A 22,196-nucleotide genomic window follows, 5' to 3' on the forward strand; every position below is an offset into this window, starting at 1 on the left:
AAAATCATGTATTTACCAAACAGTTGTTGTGAAAAGGAAAATTAACCAAGAGAGGCTAAAATCATTTATTGGATCAGCCTGTAAACAGAGATGGCCTTTTAAAATGGGGACTCTGTGAGGAGTGACTCACTCTTTTTAGCAACTGCAGTTTGTGCCACTTTCACGCTGGCTTTATTTCTGCTTGAAGAACCCCACTAGCAAATTTTAGCAGAAATCACAAATAACTGGATTGTCTTTGATTTCTGGGTTTAATTACAATAGACCTATCAATGTGAAGAACGGGCACATGTTTTTGTAAATTACACCTGCTTCAAAGCACCTTAACTGCTCTCACCAGCTGCTGCTCCATTACTTAACTGTGTGTTCAATGGGCCAAACTACGCCAACAAAACTTCCTGCATGCACCTGCTACTGGTACTTGGTGGATCCTTATGCCACTGATCAAAATTCATTTAGTTTGTTATTTCAAGCTTACTGAGCTAATTGCATTTGCTTTTTAAAAAAACAACAACAACAAAAACCAAATCACTTTGCTCTGTGAAATCAGCTGAAAAGCATGTTTCCATCAAACCAGGTTGAAATTTTTTACATACAAGTGAAACTTAAAATCGGCCCAATTTGCACATTAAGCAATGCATCTCAGCTTCTGAACACACTTGTTTACTAATAAAGCCATCTAATATATTCCCTGTAAGATAAGGCAGGGAAAAGAACATGTGCATTTTAACTTGCACGTGCATCATACATTTCCCCCATATTAGCATCTATGCACGCTAGGCTGTTTATGTGCTGCCTGAGGGCAAAATTCGCCTACCTTTCACATGTCTCCCGATTTTAAGGAATGAAAAGCGTTTGCGTCTCAAAGCGTTCATATTAGGGCAGCACATCTCTCATTTGTCACTTCAGTGGGAGCGTGTGAGGGTCAGGGTTTCATCGGGCTGTTGCTGGCACGCATGATGTGACAAAAATGCTGTGCTCAAAATAGGACGCTGTGTCATGCTTGCACAGAATGACAGAGCCCAGATAATGCTGCACTGTGCCAAATTTCTGTTATTAAAATGCCAACCACTTGGGAGACACCTTCGGTTGGCTGCTAAGAAGGGAAGGTGGGAGATGGTGTGTAGTTCCTTATCAGTTGAGACTTTTGGCGTTGCAGGCAAGAGTTCATCCTGCGTCCTCACTGAAGAGGTTTTTCCACATGAGGATGGCAAATAGGATGATGAGTGCTTAATGGCCCTGCAGTTACAACTGTACTATATCACTGCCTCTCCCTGATGAATGAGGTGTTCATAGGGCAGTAACTTATTATTACTGCAGTATTAGTCCTTTGATCTTCCAGCAGTTTTGAACCCTGGAGTTTTTTAGAAGGGTGGCTCGTCAAAATAGCTTAGCAGATGCGTTCGGGCCTGGTCTTGCCCCCGCTATGGGGAGAGGAGGCCTGGAGGTGTGCAGAGGCACCAATGTGCAGGAAAACCTGACTACAGAGACGCTGCATTTTGGTCCGTCTTGTTTGAATGGATCAAAGAAGTCGTTTATTATCGTATATTGTGGTTTATATTTATTTGGAGATTGATGATTCTTCTGTCTGCTGCAGAAGGTTTTATTGTGAAGGGGAAAGCCCGCTTTTATCTTCAAAGACCGTGAATATAAAGGTGCTGTCCTTGAATCCCTGCTAAGGAGCCCCAATAAACCACAAGATGTCATTCTTGCCAGGGCATTCCTCTATTAATGACAAAGGCGAATGGTAAGTCTCAGAGTGAAACATGAAGAGGGAGAAGAGAAGGGAGCAGAGGAGGTGAATGGGTTGATTTAGGGGAGTGGCAGGCGAGGCCCAGAGGGCGACCCTCGATGACCCTGACTGCGCCTGCTTCAAGGTCATGTCTGCCGCGTCAGAAGCAGGGCTGCTGGCAGAAAAATTTGTTGCTTTTGATTTTCCTCTTTCAAATCTTTTTTTTTTCTTGTGCGGTCCCTCTCTGCTGCTCACATTCCCTCCTGTTTACCTACCTAATTCTCTTTCCACCATCCCATCCTCCATCGGCGTGTCTGGCACATCCCAGCTCTCATTGTGCAGGCTGAGCCGTTGGCCCTCTTTAAGATCTGCATTAGAATTTTGTTTTTATATAGCAGCAAGCGGAGGCATGTGGAGTCTCTTTTGAACTGCTTAGCAAACAGATGGAGGTTTTTACGCTGCCTTTATGAGATTAAGTGAAACATTCCCATAAAACAGAAATGTCTCCGTGTCCCTTCACCCTGCTCACTCTCTCTCTTTCTCTCTCTCTCTGCCTTCCATACCTTTTTCTCTCTTCATCCTTGTCTTTTTTTTTTTCGTTCCCCTTTTTTTTTTTTTTTTTTTGGCCCACTGCAGGCTTGGGCAAGGGCAGCCTACTTCTGAAAGTGAAGTGGAAAGTAGACAGGTTTTTGTTACCAATAACTACTTCCCCAGGCAGGCGAGCACTGAGCATCTCCCAGAGTTTAGACCACAGTGGCAAACAGGTCTTGTGAGTCTGACACTTCAGGCAGAGAGATAGAGCAAGTTCTTTCTCTGCTGCAGTGTGAACCAGTTCAACTCTGGCTCAGGTTGGAAAGGCTCAAACGAGGTGTCATTGCTCTAGTGATGACTAGAAATTTAGGAAAAAAATTTCAACCCACAGGTTTAAAGTGAGTGTCTAGTTGTCTAGTGCAGCAGTCCCCAACCCCCGGGCCTCGGACCGGTACCGGTCCGTGAGTCGTTTGGTACCGGGCCGCGAGAGTTGAGGCTCAGGTGTGAAATGTATGGTTTTCAAGGTTTTTATCGGTTTTCAGCGTTATTTTGTTATTGTTTTTATCGTTAACTCGGTTTTCCTGGGTCTTTTCACGTGTGTTATGAATAAATCTTCTTTTTTTTCGGTACCTGTACTAGTTTTATTTTGTTGTATTTATCTGCGACACCTTAAAGGCCGGTCCGTGAAAATATTGTCGGGCATAAACTGGTCCGTGGCGCAAAAAAGGTTGGGGACCGCTGGTCTAGTGTACTAGTTGAGTCACGCAGGCATTTTATATGTGAGCTGTCTAACCTTACCAAAATGCATTTGTTTGTGGTGTGAGTAAACATGAAAAGTTCATGCTGTTATTGATACAGTAAGCGTTTAGTGCTTTTTCATGGAGGACCAACTTGACTTATTTTGAAGAGAAGCTAAAACCTGTTTGGTGGGTATCTAAGTGCCAGCTTTTTTGTTTGCTGGAAAAGTCCCTTTTCTTCGCAGCCTTAATTTTCTGGCTTGTGTGACGTTAACTTGGGCCTTCTGCGTGCAGTCCTGCAAGGGGATGATAACCAACATGACCTTTGTGGCCCTCAAAATCCAACTGACCAGTGGTGATGTCCCATCTGTGCAACAACCCCCCCCCCCCCCCCAAAAAAAAAAAAAAAATCTTTAACTGTGCTTGGATAATTTAAAGAAATGGCAAGCTTTCTTGTAGTAGTCTTCAAGAAGCTTGGGGAACCAGCAGAATGCAAAACCTGCATATCTGCTTTCATTTTGATCTCACCTGCATTTCACAACACTGGCCGAAATGGAGCACAAATTATGACAGATGTAGGGGGAGGCCCCTACAAATACCTGTAGAAACTCACTGTTGTACCTTTCTCCTGGCCTAATCTGTACATATTCTTAATTTCAACCAACTTGGATTCATCACTCCATCAGACCTGTTGCCACTGATTTTCTGTCCAGTTCTTATGGCATTTGGCATTCCTGGATCCAGCTGCACACCAGCTGGATCTCAGGTGGTGTGCACCTGAGATCCAGCTCAGGTGCACACCTGAGCTGGATCTAATAGCTCCTTTGGCTAATAGCTCCTTTGGAATCACCTTGTTGGTGCAAAAATACAATTTTATGTCTGTCAAACTGTGTTCTTTGACATTTTTCCTGAATTCAACTAAAGAAGTGTGAACAAACAATGATTTTTTTTCCCCCAACAGACTGCTGGTAATAAATTGGCAAAAGATACCATTTAAAATTGGTTCACTGTTAAGTCATCTTTTATGTGTATATATAACACTGGTTCATCCCTTGAGTTAGGAGCCTTTTTATATTTGAATGATTCATAAGTCAGTTTTAAGTGGCTTAACAAACGAACAAAAATGAGCACTGTAAAAGGTTGGGCTGCTTAGAAGCAAAACATAAAGAAATGAGGGTCGGCTAAATATATGCATGTATCATATGTTATGTATTATAGGAATGATAAACACAACAATATAATATTGACATTGAGTGTTTTTGATGGGGGGGGGGGGGGGGGGGTTATAGTCTTTAGCACATATTGCTGATGACATGTTAGAGGAATTGACTTTGTTCGTTTGGGTTTAAGTCATCCCTGAAAACGAAACGATTTCCATGTTTGTCTTTGTACTTCAGTCACACGTCTGGATATCAACACATAGAATCTGTAGGCAGGGGACAAGCTTTCCGGTGTCCCTTTGGTTGCATGTAGGCAAGTAGTCCATGTGGAGAGCAAAGGGGGATTCGCATGTAACACAATAAAAAGTGACATCTGCTTTTCAGTAGGTCTTTTTTTTTTCTTCTTTTTTTTTTTTACCACTCTTCCTCCAGAGGCTAGGTGAACAGAGTAGCTGATCAGAATGAAATGGAGGCACAGCTCATTTTTGTGAACAAACACAGAGGATCATAACTAAAATGTGATTTGCATTGATTTACAGTAGTTGACCACTACAGAATGTCATATGGTATTCATGTATTGTTGTAGTAAAATAAAAAAAGGTGCTTTTTTTCAGCTTTTATTTGTACCTATGTTAACGTCATTTACAAGCAGTGTGTGTGTTCAGTTGTCACTGTGCTGCTTGTGTGTGTGTGTGTGTGTGTGTGTGTGTGTGTGTGTGTGTGTGTGTGTGTGTTTGCTCTGCAGAAAGACACGGCTTATTGCACAGCCTGTTCCAAGAATGAATTCCTGGAGGCTTACAAGAGCTGATGAATTAGATGGAGGGCTCAGGGCAGGAATGATGGGAGGGAGGCAGCTCTGCACTGTAGGAGGGGTGTCAGGCTCTCACTTACAGGCCTGATTAAATAACAGGATGCTTTATGAAAACAAGAACATTATCTGCCTCTTAAAAGGCCGGGAAAGGCCCTCTAATTGGCTTCCCCCGAGTCTCTGTGTTGCCGCCATCAGTAAGAGCTAGTCACAAAAGTTCTTTTTTAAAAAATGACCTAGGACTTTTTTTCAACCTCCTCTGCACTCATCAGTACTATAGGAAGGAATTTATAAACATACCGCTATTGAGCCTGCAAAAAGAGTGTCTTTTTTCCACTGAAAGGGGGATTACAGCTAGATGAATCTCTGATTAAGTGCAATGCAAACAGTAAGGAGATAGCGGCTCTTCTGTGGCATCAGAGGGCTTCTCATGTGGTAGGTTTCGCAGTTGAGGTTTACAAAAGGCCCCCCTAGATGTTTGGAGAAGAGCGAGAGGAAAGCATCAGAGGTGGGGTTTGGTATGTTTGTGCGTTCCCCGGTCTAGATCAGAAGAGTCCGCTCTTCCTCTTTACATCTCTCCACCTCCGTCAGCTAACCGATCTGGTTTACTTAATTATACTTATTACAGTCAAGTGCTGCTGTATATCATGATAGTTACAGCTGTAATTAATTTTTCATATGCTTGCGCTGCCTTAGTTAATTATAGTGACCTGTCAAATATAGTAGCACAGCCTATTACAAGAGATCAGACATATGTTTTAAGATGAATCAGAGGCCACATTTATGAATGCAGTTTTGTATGGATATAAGCATGTAAAAAAAATGTTACTCAGCTGATGATTTAAGATTTTTTAATCTTTCCTGTTCATCAGCTGATGTTATGCATCAAAATCAAACCAGTGTTCAGTACTGTCCAACTTCATTAGCTCATTTTACAAAGTGTTGCAAAGCAGCATGTGCAGAAAACTTGATGTGCATATTTTGCATGCTTGCAGATTTACCGCATGTGCAGTTTGGCAGCTGTTACACAGTGAAACCAAGATTTTGAAAAATATGTGATCCTTAAAAAAAATATGGGAGCACAAATGGGGGGAAAAGTCGCTAATTGCTGCCCATCAAATCAATAAGAAAAAGTTGGGTTGTTTTTTTTGCTGTGATGCTGGATCATAATAAATCCAATAAGAACAGAAAATATCTAATAGAATGAGCTGCAGCCTTGCAATCACCCTTATCATGTAATGTAGCAAAATTTCATCTTTGCTGTCCCCTAGTGGTAGTGTAGAAATCCATGTAGGTTACGTGTGATTTGTTTTTTATTACTTCTTTCTTTTTTTACTGCATATTTCAAATGTGTATATGTATATACATTATGAACTGTGTGTTTTACCCTGAAAAGCTGGGGATCCTACCAGTGGTTAGTCAGGTGCTGGGATTACGCTTGCTTCAGTCAGATCAAATTAGAAGATCAGAAATGTTTGTTTCTCTTCTTCAAATCTGATGGTTGAACCAGGAGGTAGTTAGCAACGTATACAACAAAGTTTCTGTCATGGTAAATATTTTTCATTTAACACTGGAACTGAATAACTGATGTGACTGTGTTAATTACAAATGCTTGTTGCTTTCTCCCTGCTTTCATCTTCCATGCTTGCTCTCTCCTGGCTCTGCTTCTATATTTAGAGTACGGATATGTGAGTATCAGCCTAGAACTATTCTTCTGGAGCAGCACAGCTTATACTGGCTGGCTTTTCTACTTCTTGATACTCTAGCACACTGTTAACCCCCAACTAGACTTGTTGACTTTAAGGAGCAATCAGTGAGGGCACATAGTGGAGTCAGGCCTCGCGGCTCCATCATCACTGCATTACTCTCGCTTGCCCCCGCCCCCACCACGGGCTTTGGGCTGCTTATTTCCTTTGATGTCTGCACGATGTGTTTAACAAGCGATAGCGTATCAGATGACACTTGTCCTCCTCTGTCACCTTGTGCTTTGCATTTCAAATGTGTGGAGTAGTTGCAGCTCGGGCGACTGCTAACAAGGGAGGGAGGCCCAGCCTGACCCTCAATGCTGAGAGCTCTCAAAATGACTGCTCCCACCTCAAAACAGGCAGATCAGGTTCATAACTTTTTCCAGCCTCTCTCCTCCGCATGAGAAAGGTGGCCAAGCCCTGGTTCTGGATTTAATGTCTCTGTGTGTGTGTGTGGCACGATGAATGAGAGGCAGGAGGAGGAGTGTGTGTGATTCAGGCCCACCCCCTCAGGCTTAATACTTTTCTTGAGAACACAGAATCCACTCACCTGCCCTGACATGCATGCCCCCCTCCCCCCTTCCCTCCATACAGTAGCCCCCCCACCCCACATCAAAGTGCCGGTGTGAGTAATGGATACCCAGCAGAGCCACACCCTTCCCTCCTCTGACTGACTCCACTGCTGGTTCAGTCAGTAGCGAGCACCCAGCAATCAGCTCACTCACACACAGACATGTTATTCACACACAATTAGACTTAAATACACAGCTCCAGAGTTATAGCTAAACAGTGTTTATAGCAAAGGCTGTGTAGTTCTGGTTCAATTTGATGTAGTTTACACAAAAGAAGTCACAGCAATGCAGTCGCTTAAGAATGCGGTGGGAGTTTGGATAAATGGACTTGAAACAAGCGGAGCGAGCGCCCACATTGTTCTTATTTTTTGCTAGAATCTTCATTCATAGATGTTTTTGCCACACAGTTTGATTGAAGTACCAACCCCAGTTGGATTTTTATCAGGTTAAAATGATGAAAACACAGATACTGAGATCGTCCACATGCCCACAGTCACGTAGTCCGTGTCGTCTTTTTAACGTGCACTATGTAAACTGAACTCAGTGCTTATATCCGAAATGAAAGTTTATCCGATATTTCATTTTGTGCTCGTAATTCGGTCACAGGTAAAGCGTGCTTTTCTACAGTGCTGTTATTCAGAACAGGCCTCTGTTTTATCGACTGAGCCAAGCCAATGTAGCCAATGTAGATTTAAATGGGTCCAAACATGGGGAAAGTATTTCAGCTGCTAAATAAGTTAAAGAATCATCTGCCTGCCTGCCACGTGGCTGCCTACAGAGCTTTGTTATTAGCACAGGAGGGAAAAATACAGCCTATTTTTTACAATTTAGAATTCTCCTCAGGTACTTTACAGGTATTTTACACTTTACTGTTGTGGTCTTTTCCAGCTCCATATTTTTATTCTTGGCTTCTAGCTTTGTACCTGCAAATAGTCAGCTCTCAATGACATCACACAGAGCCAGGAACACACACAAAAAATGGCCTCATTATTTTGCACATTATGCCATGCTTGGTAGGAAAATCCACTGTCACACCATCCATGTGACATAAAATAACAAAACTCTTTAGGCCTATTAAAGGTTTTGAAGACTATCCCAAATCAGATGTCGATTTGAACACTGCACCTATAATAATCCCACCGCAGACTGCACCTGTTTTTCATGCAGTTTCGCCCCTTCTATCATCACCAGCCCCCGCCTCCGTCTGCTCCTCATTTAGCCGTGCGGCGTGTCCTGGTGCCTCAGTAATGGTTCCAGCGTGCCGGGCCGCTCAGGAGAAATGACAGAGCAGAGAGTCGGCCTCAGACCTGTAGGCCCAGAGCGCTGTACTCTGTCATTAGATACTTTAATGCAGCAGCACCACAGCTCGCCTCCTTCCTGGTTTATCTCGGGGGGGTTTTTTCTTTCTTCTTTTAGCCCTTTCACTTTCACTCCTTATTGCGGGGTGTAATTTACTCATGTGCTGGACGCTGTGGAAAGCCATGCTGGGATGTTAGACCTATGGACAAGTCATAAAGTTGGATTTAAACGGCGAATAAATTTCAACATCAGCAGGTTTATAAAACCTGAATAACTTTTTAAAAAAAAAACTCTGAATCCAAAAGTCAAATGTTATAGAGTTCAAAACTCTGAGTTTAATCAAAGACATTCGACTAATACAGCAGATGTTCCTTTACAGACGAGACTGAATCTGTGTGTCTCAACATTCCCCTCTTCATTTTCTCTCCATTACACTGACACATGGCTGCAGATGAATGGAGTTTGGCTGCTGGATGGGCCTCGCATTACACCCAGCACAAACACTGAGACGTTTACAAGCAAAGAGATCGTGTCAGGCGACAGAAAAATCCTCAGCGCGGAGCTGAGGACATCAGAAGAGCATAGTTTGTGTCTGCTCCGTTGAAAACACACTGTGATGCCAGGCCTGGCTTGCAGACAGTGCACTTCGTCTGGGATGTAAACAAAAACAGCAGGCCACCCACTGCTGGAGAGAGAAGATGACTGGCTCCAGCTGATGTTTACACACAATGAGCTGCAGTTAATATGGAGGTTAGATACGTGCCGCTCATAGTAAAGCGGGACATGCGCAGATTTTGGATTGGTTTGTTTGTGTGAGTCACTTTTTCCTGTTAGCTCCTCTCTTCTGCAACTTGAAGCCCACCTCATGTTGTATGATTGCAGCATTAAAGCATGTATTTATTTGCAGCTATGTATATTGTGTTTTCAGACAGTGTCGGAAAACCAGACTACAATTTATTAGGAGTAGGGATACATTGTTGGGAAAGTCTGGCCTAATATTATTAGAAGTGTTAAAAAATTATTTTTAGGACAAACTGATGTGATGAAACAGATCAATCTGACATCTGTAAATGTCACCTTATTTGCTGATGCCAGCAAGGCCAATATCGACATGAATGGTAGACCAAGGTATTGGTGCCTGATTACATACACTTTCTTTTTCTTATCAGCTTCTCCAGTTCAGTTTTGTGGGGAGCTGCCACATATATTGTTTAATCCCTTATTAAAGGGATTGTGGTATAAAGTACTGGATACCAATATTTGGAAGGAATTTAAAGTACATTTTTTATTCTATACATAATGTGAGCACAAAAACAATTATGCTGTGCATTTGGAATGCTTGTGTTGCAAGCGGCACAGTGTAATCTGAAGCTTTACTCTTTAAATTAGACTGTTAAATCACTGACACTACAGACCACTAATCAATACTACAGACATAGTAAAAAATCATCTGGTCCTCACCAGTTTCTAAAATTATTTAGATCTAATCCCAGTGGATTCCACTATTTTAACAAAACCCCCAGCAAAAATGCAGAAGCATTGTGTAGAAAACTAGCGTAAAGCTTATGGAGCCTCCTGTAGCAGCTTGAAGTTATTTGAAATGATTTTCTGTATGATTTAATCAGTCTCTCACATCCTCGTGGAGAAATTTTGATCCACTCTCCTTTTACAGTGCTGCTTCACTTCATTAAGGTTTACATATAAAAACATCACATAAGCGTTCAAGTTATAAACCTGTGCTTTTCATGCTGTGGAGATATGTGCTGTGAATAAAGAGCCTGCAGAACGAGCTCAGTAACCAGATTACATTTGCCTCTTTAGTTCTAGGTCGCTAGGGTTGAAAGCTTACCTTCATGACCTCACAGTGCCTCTCTCTGGCTACTCGCCCTCGGGTGTGTTTGTGTTTGTGACAGGAAGGCCCACATTACCTGCTGCCACTCCTCAGCGGCATCTCATCTGAAGTAATTACTCTCAATAAGACGCACCAAAAGCTTCACTCACACCCTTCTCCAACAATCCGTCATCGTTAGAAGTGGAAGCAGACTATTGTGCGGTCTGTTGTTTGTTAGTTTTTTCCCCGGTGACATCCCTGCTGTTTAACTCTGCAAACCACAGTCGTTGCTGCAATTGTTACGGCTCACATGCCAAATGGTGTGTAATCACATGTGCCAAGTTGCACTTCTTGAGGATGGGTGTTTACCTAACTGCAGCCATGTCTGTTTCAGTTCCGATCATAACGAACGTGGAGATGTTGAAACACTTGCATTGCTAGTCCTCTCAACTGTCTCATTAGAAGCAGACAAGTGTTTTCATTTCACTGCGCCAATAAAGTTTAAATATATCTCATATTAATCATGTAACGAGATCCCTCTCGGCCCGCTTCCGGATCTGTAGCTCAGCAGCAGCTTGTGGTTTCGCGACCACACTGTGGTAACACCACTACTAATACTGAGATATAATAAGACCACAGCAGCAGTCATTTGTAGAGCATATTATGATATATTCCCTAACTGGCCATAGTTAGTCTGAAGTGTGTGTGCGTGTGCGTGTGTGTGTGCGTGTGTGTGTGTGTGTTGGACCACAAGAGTAGTCGTCCCTGCATTTATCACCACGATTAGAGGATATAAATGCTCATAGCGGTGTAGGGAACGTTTGAAGCCCAGGTGAAGCAAATTCCCACATGTCAAGAGTCCAGCTTTTTTTTCTTTCTTTCTTTTTTCCCCTCCTTCTGTGTGACCACACTACATTTAAGGCTGATGCATGTACTAAAATTACTGTTCAAAAATTGTAGCACCAGAGCTACAAGCTACTTGACCTATTTCTCACTTAACTTAATTAATAAATCAAGTGAGTCGTGTTTTTCCACTTGAATTTCTTTTGTTAATGTTTTGTGTGTCAGTGTGCGTGCTCCTTCCTGCTCTGGGCCGGGGGCAGTAAGCTGGGAATCACTGTTGAAGGCTAGCCCGTGTCATTAGGTGTTTAAACTCATGTCTTGTCCTTATTAAGCATTGGCAGATGCCAAACACTTAAGAACATGTGATGAGACAGCTGCTATTTGGCGATGGTGCAGAAAGCAATTCTGGGCTTTTGTAGTGGAGCAATTAGATTAAAAAGGCAAAATTTAGAGGGGTATAGAAATGTAGGCTCAGAGAGCAGGCCTGACATGCACAGGACGATATAAGGCAAACCCAGCTCTGAGGACTTAGAACCTGGTCAGTAGCTCGGGTAGTATAGTACTCACGTGAGCAGTTTCACCGACTGCAATTTTCTTGACTGATTCTACAATAATAAAGAGAAACCCCCAACAGTACTTGGCAAGCACTTGGTGACAGTAGGAAGAAAAAACTCCCTTTTAACGGGAAGAGACCTTCAGCAGAACCAGGCTCAGGGAGGGGCAGCTATCTGCCATCAGTTAAGGGTGAGGACTATAGTTTTAAAAGATATGTTACTAGCAATATTAAATGACTAAGTTAACAGCGAGCCACAGATTCGACAACACTTGTTCTAGGGCATAGGAAGCTCTTTTTTGTTTTTGGTTTGTTTGTTTCTTTGTTTTTTGGGTAATCAATCTGTAGACAATCAGCAATATATACACCTGCCAAAGTACTCCAAACCTGCTTTGTAGTACTTTCTAATACAATTTCTAATAATCATGGCACAGACAGATTGCACTATAGCTACACTTTAGCTGGCAGTCAGACAAAATAATGCCTTCATGTTCACCATTAACACACTTGTAGTCTGTGTTTGGCTTCTGGAGTCAGCTAGAGCTCACTTTGTCTATGAGGCCTGAGTCTCATGACATGACTGCCACCCAGTGATGGTTTAAGACACTGACAGTCCGCTGTATATATGGCCTCTGAAGAACTCACACTGACACACTGCTGTCTCCCTGTTCTGTCCCCTTCAGGCTCGCATGGCACTGGATAAAGGAGCCCAAGCGGTGATCTTTGATATCAGAAACGATGCCAGTGCTGCTGCTGAGGTGAGTGTTCAGACCCTGCTAAAGCTAGAGTTGCCAATAAGGAAAAAGCATGCTGAAGTTTCACATTCAGTATGATGTTTCTGTCTCCTCCTGCTTTGTTTACTATCATATTTTTGTAACACACACACAGCTGCAAGAAGTAGACTCCCTTCCCCGTCCAGTTGTGCTGGTGGAGGATAATAATGCTAAGGAGCTGATGGATTTGGTCAACAAGAACGAGGAAGCCAAAGTTGTCATTGAGATCAAGATGGAGCCAAAATGGGTAAGCATGCTGGAACAAGCCGGATGCTTTCTGCAAAGCTGTGTAAATCTAAAAATTTCAATTGTCTTAGTTAAGAGGCAACTTTTTATCTATTTATGTCTTTTTAATATGAACCTAGCGAGTGTATAGTGCAATCTTCTTTTCCCTTTTCAGCCACATTATGATGTTGGCATCCTGCTCACCATTGTCCTGGCTATTCTCACCATCATCCTGATCTTTGCTTTCCGCTACAAGTGCAAGTCCAACAGAACTTTGGTGAGTGACAGCAGCAGTGTTGGTAGGAAAGCCCACTAAAATGGATTCAAAGGTTTACCTAACGCTCCTCCTCTTGTGCATGCAGGACTCCGTCCATCAGCAGACCATGCGGGCTATTAGTCAACTGGAGATCAAAATCTACAGCTCTCAGGGCTGCTCGGGCTCGCAGCGCCACCGTGCAGCCTGGGGTTCGGCCAGCAGCTCCAACTCGAGCCCCGTCTGTGCCATCTGCCTGGAAGAGTTCCAGGACGGGCAGGTAAGAGGAGAGGGTGAGGGTGCACATTGCAGCTGTAGATTTAAGCATCGCTTTTCAGTTGGACATTCTAAGAACCACCTCCTTTTTGTCCCAGCTTCTGAGGATCATTTCCTGTGCTCATGAGTTCCATAAAGACTGTGTTGACCCGTGGCTGCTGCAGCACCGCACCTGCCCGCTCTGCATGCACAACATCATGGGTGAGGACGAGCAGATTTCTAGTTGTTTTTTGGTGAAGCTGCTGCAGAAACTGATGGTTTTCTTTGACTTTACAAGACAAACAAAGTTTAACTGACCACTCTAAAGCATCCATCCATCCATCCATTCTCTTCCGCTTATTCTTGTCAGGGTCACGGGGGTCTGGAGCCTATCCCAGCTCTCTTAAGGCGAGAGGCAGGGTACACCCCGGACAGTTCACCAGTCTAACACATAGAGACAGACAACCATTTGCACTCACATTCACACCTATAGGCAATTTAGAGTTACCACTTAACCTAACCCCACTAACTGCATGTCTTTGGACTGTGGGAGGAAGCCAGCGTACCCGGAGGGAACCCACACAAACACAGGGAGAACATGCAAACTACACAGAAAGAGCCTGGCCTGATGGTGGAATTTTGTGATCCAGATCTTAAATCTAAAGCCCGATTTTTTTTAAAAATATTTTTTGCATATCATAAATGTAACATTCTTCTTAATAAGTGCCGTATTTGCCAGTAATTGCTTTATTTTACCTTCTGCTTTGGTTCACAGGGCCGGAGCGGCAGTCCCAGAGGAACAGACTCCAGCAGAACACAGAGCAAAGCCAGAGCTTCTTACATCCTCAGCCTTACAGCAGTCCCCACAACCATCCCTACCCCCAGCATGCTATCCCCTTCTCTATGAGGCCCCACTATCCTCGTGGACCCTCTGGACCTTATCCCAATCTGGGCCACTATAGTGGCTCCTCTCCCATGGAGACTCAGACTGTACGTTTCCTCACCAGCAGGCCGTTGGGCTCAGCCTGTGGGTACCACCTTCCCACGGAGGTTCCTGGGAGGCCCCACAGGATTGGCGGTAACTGTAGGACCTCCACCCACCACTACACCCCCCGCCGGTCCTGCTATAATTACCGCTCATCCTGCCCAGGCCAGCGCAGCGCATCCAGCTCAAGACTGCACCACACGGTCACGCCACAGACCCGTGGGGCACCTGCCCACAGCCGGCAGGACGAGGGAAGCTGCTCGGGTGGCAGCTACCGTACGGAGCGCAGCGGATACTTAGCTGACGGACCAGCGAGCGACTCCAGCTCAGGGCCGTGCCACGGCTCATCCAGTGACTCAGTTCTCAACTGTACTGATGTGTCCCTGCAGGGAGTTTATGGCAGCTGGTCCACCTTCCGTAGCTCTCTGAGCAGTGACTATGACCCGTTTGTTTATTGTGGACCAGGTCCCGGACATGCGCCCCGCAGGAACAGCCTGGAGGTTGGTGCCCAGGCCCGGCCCAGGTCCCTGGATTCTGTGGTGAACAAAGCAGGCTGCCCTGAAGAACAGCCACAGACTGTATTCAGCCACATCCACTACCACCGTCACAGACACCACCACTATGAGGAGGGGGAGCACAGCCAGGGTGCGAGCAGAGGTTCAGATGAGGAGCAGGTGGCCGCCACTGCCACAGCTGCACCTGCTGTTCCTGTCCTGGACAAAGACTCAACCGTGTCCCCTCCTAAGCACAGCCCCTGCCACTGCCCCAAAGCAAACTCCACTGATCGGCCTAGCGCAGGGCCTGAGTGTCCAGACCACGACGCCGGCAGCGCCGCAGGACCTCCTGTGCTTATGTCCCCAATCTCCTTACAACTCCAGCCCCACTGCTGCCACCAGGGACACGGACACCCTCCTGCTCCTCTCGGGAGAGTGGGAGGATGTGTGCTTGAAGGACCCTCTGTTCGCTTCCATCAGAATATGGAGCTGCAGGATGACCGCAGCATCCACATCCACTATGGTCAGGGCCCGGGCTTCTGCTGCTCTCCTCCTGAGCTGCACCCCACCTTGCTCCCTGTGCCCCTCATTCTGGACTCTGGTGGGATGGAGGACTGGCCTTGCTGTGCTGGGGCCCATGTTGTGTGGCAAAAACGGGTGCAGCAGGCCCACTCAGAGCCTCAGCTCCTGGGGCCTGGGACCTCTATGGACAGGCCACCCTGTAGGTTCCATCAGGGGCCTGCTGCTGAGTGCAACACAGACATTTGTTTATACTGCCAATCATTACAACACAATCAGGGTGGGTGTCACTTCTTTGTCATAAATGCCATTGCTAGCTGTGTGGTCTCAAACTAAAGCCTCTTTGTTTACTGTGTTTATCATCATAGAATGAACTAGAGCTTTTTTGTGTGTGTCCACAGGATCAGAAGAGGAGTCTGGAGTGTGAGAACGTATTGCATCCCCATTATCACACTGCTACACAGGAGCCAGACTGGACAAGCCTCTCATTGGCTCTCGTGTCTTCCACAGATGTCTTTCCACCAGCAGTGCCTTCACACAGATGATCCCCCAAGCTCAAACAATCAAACGATCGTCACTATTAAAAGTGCAATTAAGTGAAATTTTAGAGTCATTCTCAACCCTCTATGATATTTAATAGCAAAATATACTAAAAGGAATATGTGAAGATGAGGAAAACAAGTTCATATAGCAGAGAGGAAACGCCCTTCTTCTGTGCATTTACTCCTTATCACCTCGTAGGAAGAACGCCCATGCTATCACAAGTTCCCATGCTCCTTGGTGACAGCTATCGAATGGTCCTTGCTGAAGGTGTTGAGCCCTCGTGAAGTGAGACTCTGTCTCTGCAGCGTGTCCCAAACTCTCTTCTCTCACATAATAACTTGATTTATCTTAGAGGTACTTCATTTTCACTTCTTCGTCTTCCTTTGCTGAGTCCAGTCTCAGCTTGAGAGATGCTTTTCTCTCCAGCCTACCTCAGCTCAGATTTCTTAACACGCCTCAAACACGAGGTCCTTAAAGGTACTGCTGTAGTGATTTTATTTTTCCTTTTTATGTCACGACCATGTAGCTCCCACAAACTCAACAAAATCTCTCTGCAGTCTGACCTGTCCAAACAGAGAGGAAAGGTTGATGCTCAGCCCCTCAAGCAAATGAGCATTCACTGAGGTTGCTGAGCTTTGCATGGGCCTTTTGTTTTCACTATTACAAATATGGCAGCTGTATTTTTTCTTCTTTTTATTTCATCTGTCAAAATGAATAGATTTGACTGAATTATGTTATCGTCATTACAAGCTATCGTCTTGGTATTGTCATTTCTTTTGCCAGTGGTTACATCACGTTTGACCTCAGTGCTGTTAAACCCCCTGATCTGTGCACAGTGAACAGGCCTCAGCAGAAGGACGGTCATCTGCTGCTTTAAACTCATCACAATGTTGTAGCGTCCTCCACAGAGCTCATACTCTCCACTTGTCTTCCAGCACCTAAAGCTGTAGAAATATGCCTTAATAACTAGGTATCAGTGTAACTGGAGTAAAGCCATGCTAGATACACCTAGCAGTCCTGAACATCACTTTAAGGAGCACCAGTGTCCTTCTTTTGCTTTCCCAATGTGTAGATCCCGAGTAATGTCTCAGGAGCAATCAGACACTGGAGAAAAATCAAAATAAAATGCCCAAAGCGGTAAAATAATTTTTTTTTGTTATTTTAAATGTGCGTTGCCAATCTGTGCCAATCATGAAGAAAGTGCCACCTCAAATCATATCATAAGACATCCACGCTGTGCTGAACACTTGATAGAATTAACTTTTAAACCTTTGTTACCTTGGTTTCCCATCTATCCTCCACAGGCTGTATCTAAAAATGGGCATAGCCCATGTGGAAGTGCCTTAAACCTTTTTGTAATGGCCACACATCCATCTTTTATGTAAAGCCTATTCTAGCCACTCTGATAGATAACAGTTGGCCTGACGCTATCAATAACAATGACCTGCTTCTTTTCTAATTAACCACAGGCTTCTTCTTGTTGTACCAGACTAGAAAATCTGAGATCAGAGCAGTAGGAATTGTGTTTTAGAGTGGAATTCCTCTCAAGGCTCAGCGAAAATGTGAAAGGATTTTACCTGCAGTCAGACTGCAGACTGAGCAGAGAAAGCATGGACATTGGCCATGTAACCAGTAGCACTTACTAAACTCTTACCGGTGCCTTATTCATGTAAACAGGAACACACTAAGCTCTTACCTGTCTAACCAAAGAGGCAACTTCTTGAACACAGTTAACTCTTAATATGTTGTGCCTTTCTTTTCTTTTCTTTTTTTTTCTGCTCCCACCCATCTTTTGGATCCCACTGTGTGCTCCCACTGACAAGAGAGGACATGCTAGAATAGAAGTGGAAATTATTTTTGGAAGCTTTTTTTTTTTTTGGCCTGCGGTCCCTCGTACCAATACCTCACTTTGAATGTGTCAACTCAGTGTCCTTTAGCTAAAGCATCAGGGTTTCCTTTTTCTGTCCAAATGGTCCCAGAGACTGAGATGGAAATGACTGAATGATAAGCAGCACTTTGGCTCAAGTAAATTTTATAGAAAAAGAAAAAAAAACAACATAAAACTTTATATAGTATTAATGGAAAGTAAGCCCGGAACCATCAGCACATGGGAAAAAAATTGCATTAAGTGATGCCACACAATATCTAGTGTGATTTCATCCTGTTCAAGATCTTTCTCTTTGTGTCATTTATGTGTTTGTATGTTTTTTTTTTTTAATGTTTTGCAAGAATAATGAGCTGAAACTGCCTTTTCTAATAGAGTGGGAAAAAAAGAAAGTCCCTCCAGAACTTTAAGGGATATGTCAGTATATTTTGGATACTTTGTGTATAAAAAAAGCGAACAACAAAAACAAAAATGAAATAGTGTTGTATTTTATATATAATAGAACATTTCAATATAGTGACATGTCACTAATATATTTATTTACTAATATATTTATCCATTTTGCCCAGGTTTGAAAGTGGTTTCTGTATAGACTGAATGTTCCTATATGGAAACTGACCGGTGCCATCACAGATGTATCAACCTGTCTTCATTCCAATTATATGCAAATAAATTATTTTGAAATAAGTCCTCACTGCTCAATTCATTATTTTCTTATTCTTGTTTTGCTTGATATTGCTGTGCAATACTCCAGATTTTGGTACTGATTTTGATCTGATACCAAGTAAATACAGGGCCAGTATTGCTGATGCTGATACTGATACTCTCATTGTTAACCTATAAGGGGTTCGGTAGGGGAGAGCAGTGTGTTGTGATTTATGGGATGAATCATCATGAACTTGGCAAATTCTGAACACATTTTAATGACCACTAAATGATACGATATGATATTTATTTATCATATTTATCATTTATCTTCTTTCTTTCTTTTTCTTTTACAAATGATATAGTGCTTATATTTATGCCTGGCCTGTATTATTATCATCAGAAACAGGCTGAGGTAAACTGCTAAATTAAAAAAGAACTGTACTGAAAATCAGTGGCAACAGGTCTGATGGAGTGATGAAATTTGAAATGTTTTAGTTCAAATCAGAGTCCTTCAAGATGCATGAATGACATTCCAACTATTCCTGAAGACTATGCCAAGAAATGACAAGAAAGCTTCCCTAGGAGAGTTCAGGTTGTGCTGAAGAACAAAGTTGCTTATTGACTTTCAAGCGTTTTAGACTTGTACAAACTCTGTTTTTGCCTTATTAACTGTGTTTCCTTTTATGTTTGCAAGTTTCAACAAATCACTACAATAGTTTCCCATTTTTCCTATCAAAATATTCAATTTTATTTATATAGTGCCAAATCACAACAACAGTCGCCTCAAGGCGCTTTATATTGCACTGTAGATCGTACAATAATAGATACAGAGAAAAACCCAACAATCATATGACCCCCTATGAGCAAGCACTTTGGCGACAGTGGGAAGGAAAAACTCCCTTTTAACAGGAAGAAACCTCCGGCAGAACCAGGCTCAGGGAGGGGTGGCCATCTGCTGCGACCGGTTGGGGTGAGAGAAGGAAGACAGGATAAAGACATGCTGTGGAAGAGAGACAGAGATTAATAACAGGTATGATTCAATGCAGAGAGGTCTATTAACACATAGTGAGTGAGAAAGGTGACCGGAAAGGAAAAACTCAATGCGTCATGGGAATCCCCCGGCAGCCTACGTTTATTGCAGCACAACTAAGGGAGGATTCAGGGTCACCTGGTCCAGCCCTAACTATATGCTTTAGCAAAAATGAAAGTTTTAAGCCTAATCTTAAAAGTAGAGATAGTGTCTGTCTCCTGAATCCAAACTGGAAGCTGGTTCCACAGAAGAGGGGCCTGAAAACTGAAGGCTCTCCCTACCATTCTACTTTTAAATACTCTAGGAACAACAAGTAGACCTGCAGAGCGAGAGCGAAGTGCTCTAATAGGGTGATATGGTACTACAAGGTCATTAAGATAAGATGGGGCCTGATTATTTAACACCTTGTATGTGAGGAGCAGGATTTTGAATTCAATTCTGGATTTAACAGGAAGCCAATAAAGAGAAGCCAGTACAGGAGAAATATGCTCTCTCTTTCTAGTCCCTGTCAGTACTCTTGCTGCAGCATTTTGGATTAGCTGAAGGCTTTTCAGCGAGTTTTTAGGACATCCTGATAATAATGAATTACAGTAGTCCAGCCTGGAAGTAATAAATGCATGAACTAGTTTTTCAGCATCACTCTGAGACAGGATATTTCTAATTTTAGAGATGTTGCGCAAATGGGAGAAAGCAGTCTTACATATTTGTTTAATATGAGCATTAAAGTACATGTCTTGGTCAAAAATGACTCCAAGGTTCTTCACAGCGTTACTGGAGGCCAAGGTAATGCCATCCAGAGTAAGAATCTGGTTAAATACCATATTTCTAAGCTTTTCAGGGCCGAGTACAATAACCTCAGTTTTATCTGAATTAAGAAGCAGAAAGTTAGCGGCCATCCAGGTCTTTATGTCTTTAAGACATTCCTGCAGTTTAACTAATTGGTGTGTGTTATCTGGCTTCATGGACAGATAGAGGTGGGTGTCATCAGCATAGCAGTGAAAATGTAAAAATACTATGTCTTCTAATGATGCTGCCTAAGGGAAGCATGTATAATGTAAACAGAATTGGTCCTAGCACTGATCCCTGTGGAACACCATATTTGACCTTAGTGGGTGAAGAGGACTCTCCATTTACATGCACAAATTGGAGTCTATTAGATAGATATGATACAAACCACTGCAGCACAGTACCTACAATACCTACAGCATGTTCTAATCGCTCTAATAGGATATTATGGTCAACAGTATCGAACACTGCACTAAGGTCTAGCAGGACAAGCACAGAGAGGAGTCCACTGTCAGAGGCCATAAGAAGATCATTTGTAACCTTCACTAAAGCTGTTTCTGTGCTGTGATGAGCTCTGTATTTTTATCTGTATTTACTGTACAGCACTTTGGTCAGCCTTGGTTGTTTTTATAAATAAACTTGACTTGACTTGACTTGAAACCTGACTGAAACTCTTCAAATAAACCATTCCTCTGCAGATGACCTGTTAGCTGTTTGACAACTACTCTTTCAAGGATTTTTGATATGAAAGGAAGGTTGGAGATTGGCCTATAATTAGCTAAGACTGCTGGGTCTAGAGATGGCTTTTTGAGTAAAGGTTTAACTACTGCCAGCTTGAAGGCCTGTGGTACATAGCCGATTATTAGAGATAGGTTGATCATATTTAAGATTGAAGCATTAATTAATGGCAGGACTTCTTTGAGCAGTTTTGTAGGAATGGGGTCTAAAAGACATGTTGATTGTTTGGAGGAAGTAATTATTGAAGTTAACTCAGAAAGATCAATTGGAGAAAAGAGTCTAAATGAATATCAATGGTACTGAAAGTAGCTGTAGATAATATTACATCTGTGGGATGATTATTAGTAATTTTTTCTCTAATGATTAAAATTTTATTTGTGAAGAAGTTCATGAAGTCATTACTAGTTAACGCTAAAGGGATAGTTGGCTCAACGGTACTCTGACTTTTTGTCAGCCTGGCTACTGTGTTGAAGAGAAACCTAGGGTTTGTCATGGTCCTGAGTCTGACTCAGTGGTTTTGGTTTTGATTATTATCTTATGTTTTAGGTTCATTCTTGTTGGGAATTTCTCATTCTCAGGTTTTGTTTCTGTTTTGTATTTCAAGCTCCTTTTGTTCTGTGTCTCTGTGCCTGCTCTGGGGTCCGTTCTTCGTACCTCGCTAAGTAAGTTAGCTGGATTTGATTGTTGACGATTTCGCGTGATCCTGGATCGTTCGGTTCTCCGAAGCTCATCCGGGACTTGCTGTCATAGCAACAGATCCGTAAGCGTAAACCTGCTCGGGAGCAGGCTTACTTTATGTAAACAGGATTAGATCGCGGCCACTCAGGTATGTCCGCTTCATTTATACGAAAGCAACAGCGATATTTTACCACTGTTTTTCCATAAATAAATATTATCAATGTAACTAAAGATAATGCAGTACTTGATCCTTTTATTGATTCCATACAGATACATACAGGTCATTTCCCAAAAAAAGGGAAATGTACTATTAATCATTCTATTTCATGTATTTGATTATTACAGATTTAATTCATATTTCAGAGTAGTAATAGTAAATTACTTCGTGTAATCAAGATGAGAGACCACGGCTATAAAAGCGAAGGTGGATTTGGGAAGTCTGTCGCAGCCATGTCCTGTCCGTATACGCGAGCAGCCCATTGCGGAAGGTGCAAGATTGATAAGGAGAGTTCTCAGAATTCCGCGTATATTGCGGGATAGACAGGATCCTTTAGCTCAGCGCGACAGTGTGCTCAT

General features: G+C 43.0%; 1 protein-coding gene across 2 annotated transcripts in view; it reads left to right on the plus strand.

The window, feature by feature from the left end:
* The window catches only part of LOC101480214 (uncharacterized), a 118,915-nt gene extending 100,486 nt beyond the window's left edge, over positions 1-18,429 (plus strand). For both annotated transcript variants that reach the window (XM_004557452.6, XM_076888968.1), the window contains exons 7-13: positions 12,492-12,566; positions 12,697-12,828; positions 12,982-13,083; positions 13,169-13,339; positions 13,434-13,536; positions 14,090-15,592; positions 15,714-18,429. In XM_004557452.6, coding sequence (XP_004557509.2) covers positions 12,492-12,566; positions 12,697-12,828; positions 12,982-13,083; positions 13,169-13,339; positions 13,434-13,536; positions 14,090-15,592; positions 15,714-15,739 — 2,112 coding nt within the window. In that variant the 3' untranslated portion in view covers positions 15,740-18,429. The remainder of the gene's footprint in view (positions 1-12,491; positions 12,567-12,696; positions 12,829-12,981; positions 13,084-13,168; positions 13,340-13,433; positions 13,537-14,089; positions 15,593-15,713) is intronic.
* Positions 18,430-22,196: the final 3,767 nt, after the last annotated feature.

The sequence above is a fragment of the Maylandia zebra genome, linkage group LG10 (genome assembly GCF_041146795.1).
Source record: "Maylandia zebra isolate NMK-2024a linkage group LG10, Mzebra_GT3a, whole genome shotgun sequence".
Taxonomy (NCBI): domain Eukaryota; kingdom Metazoa; phylum Chordata; class Actinopteri; order Cichliformes; family Cichlidae; genus Maylandia; species Maylandia zebra.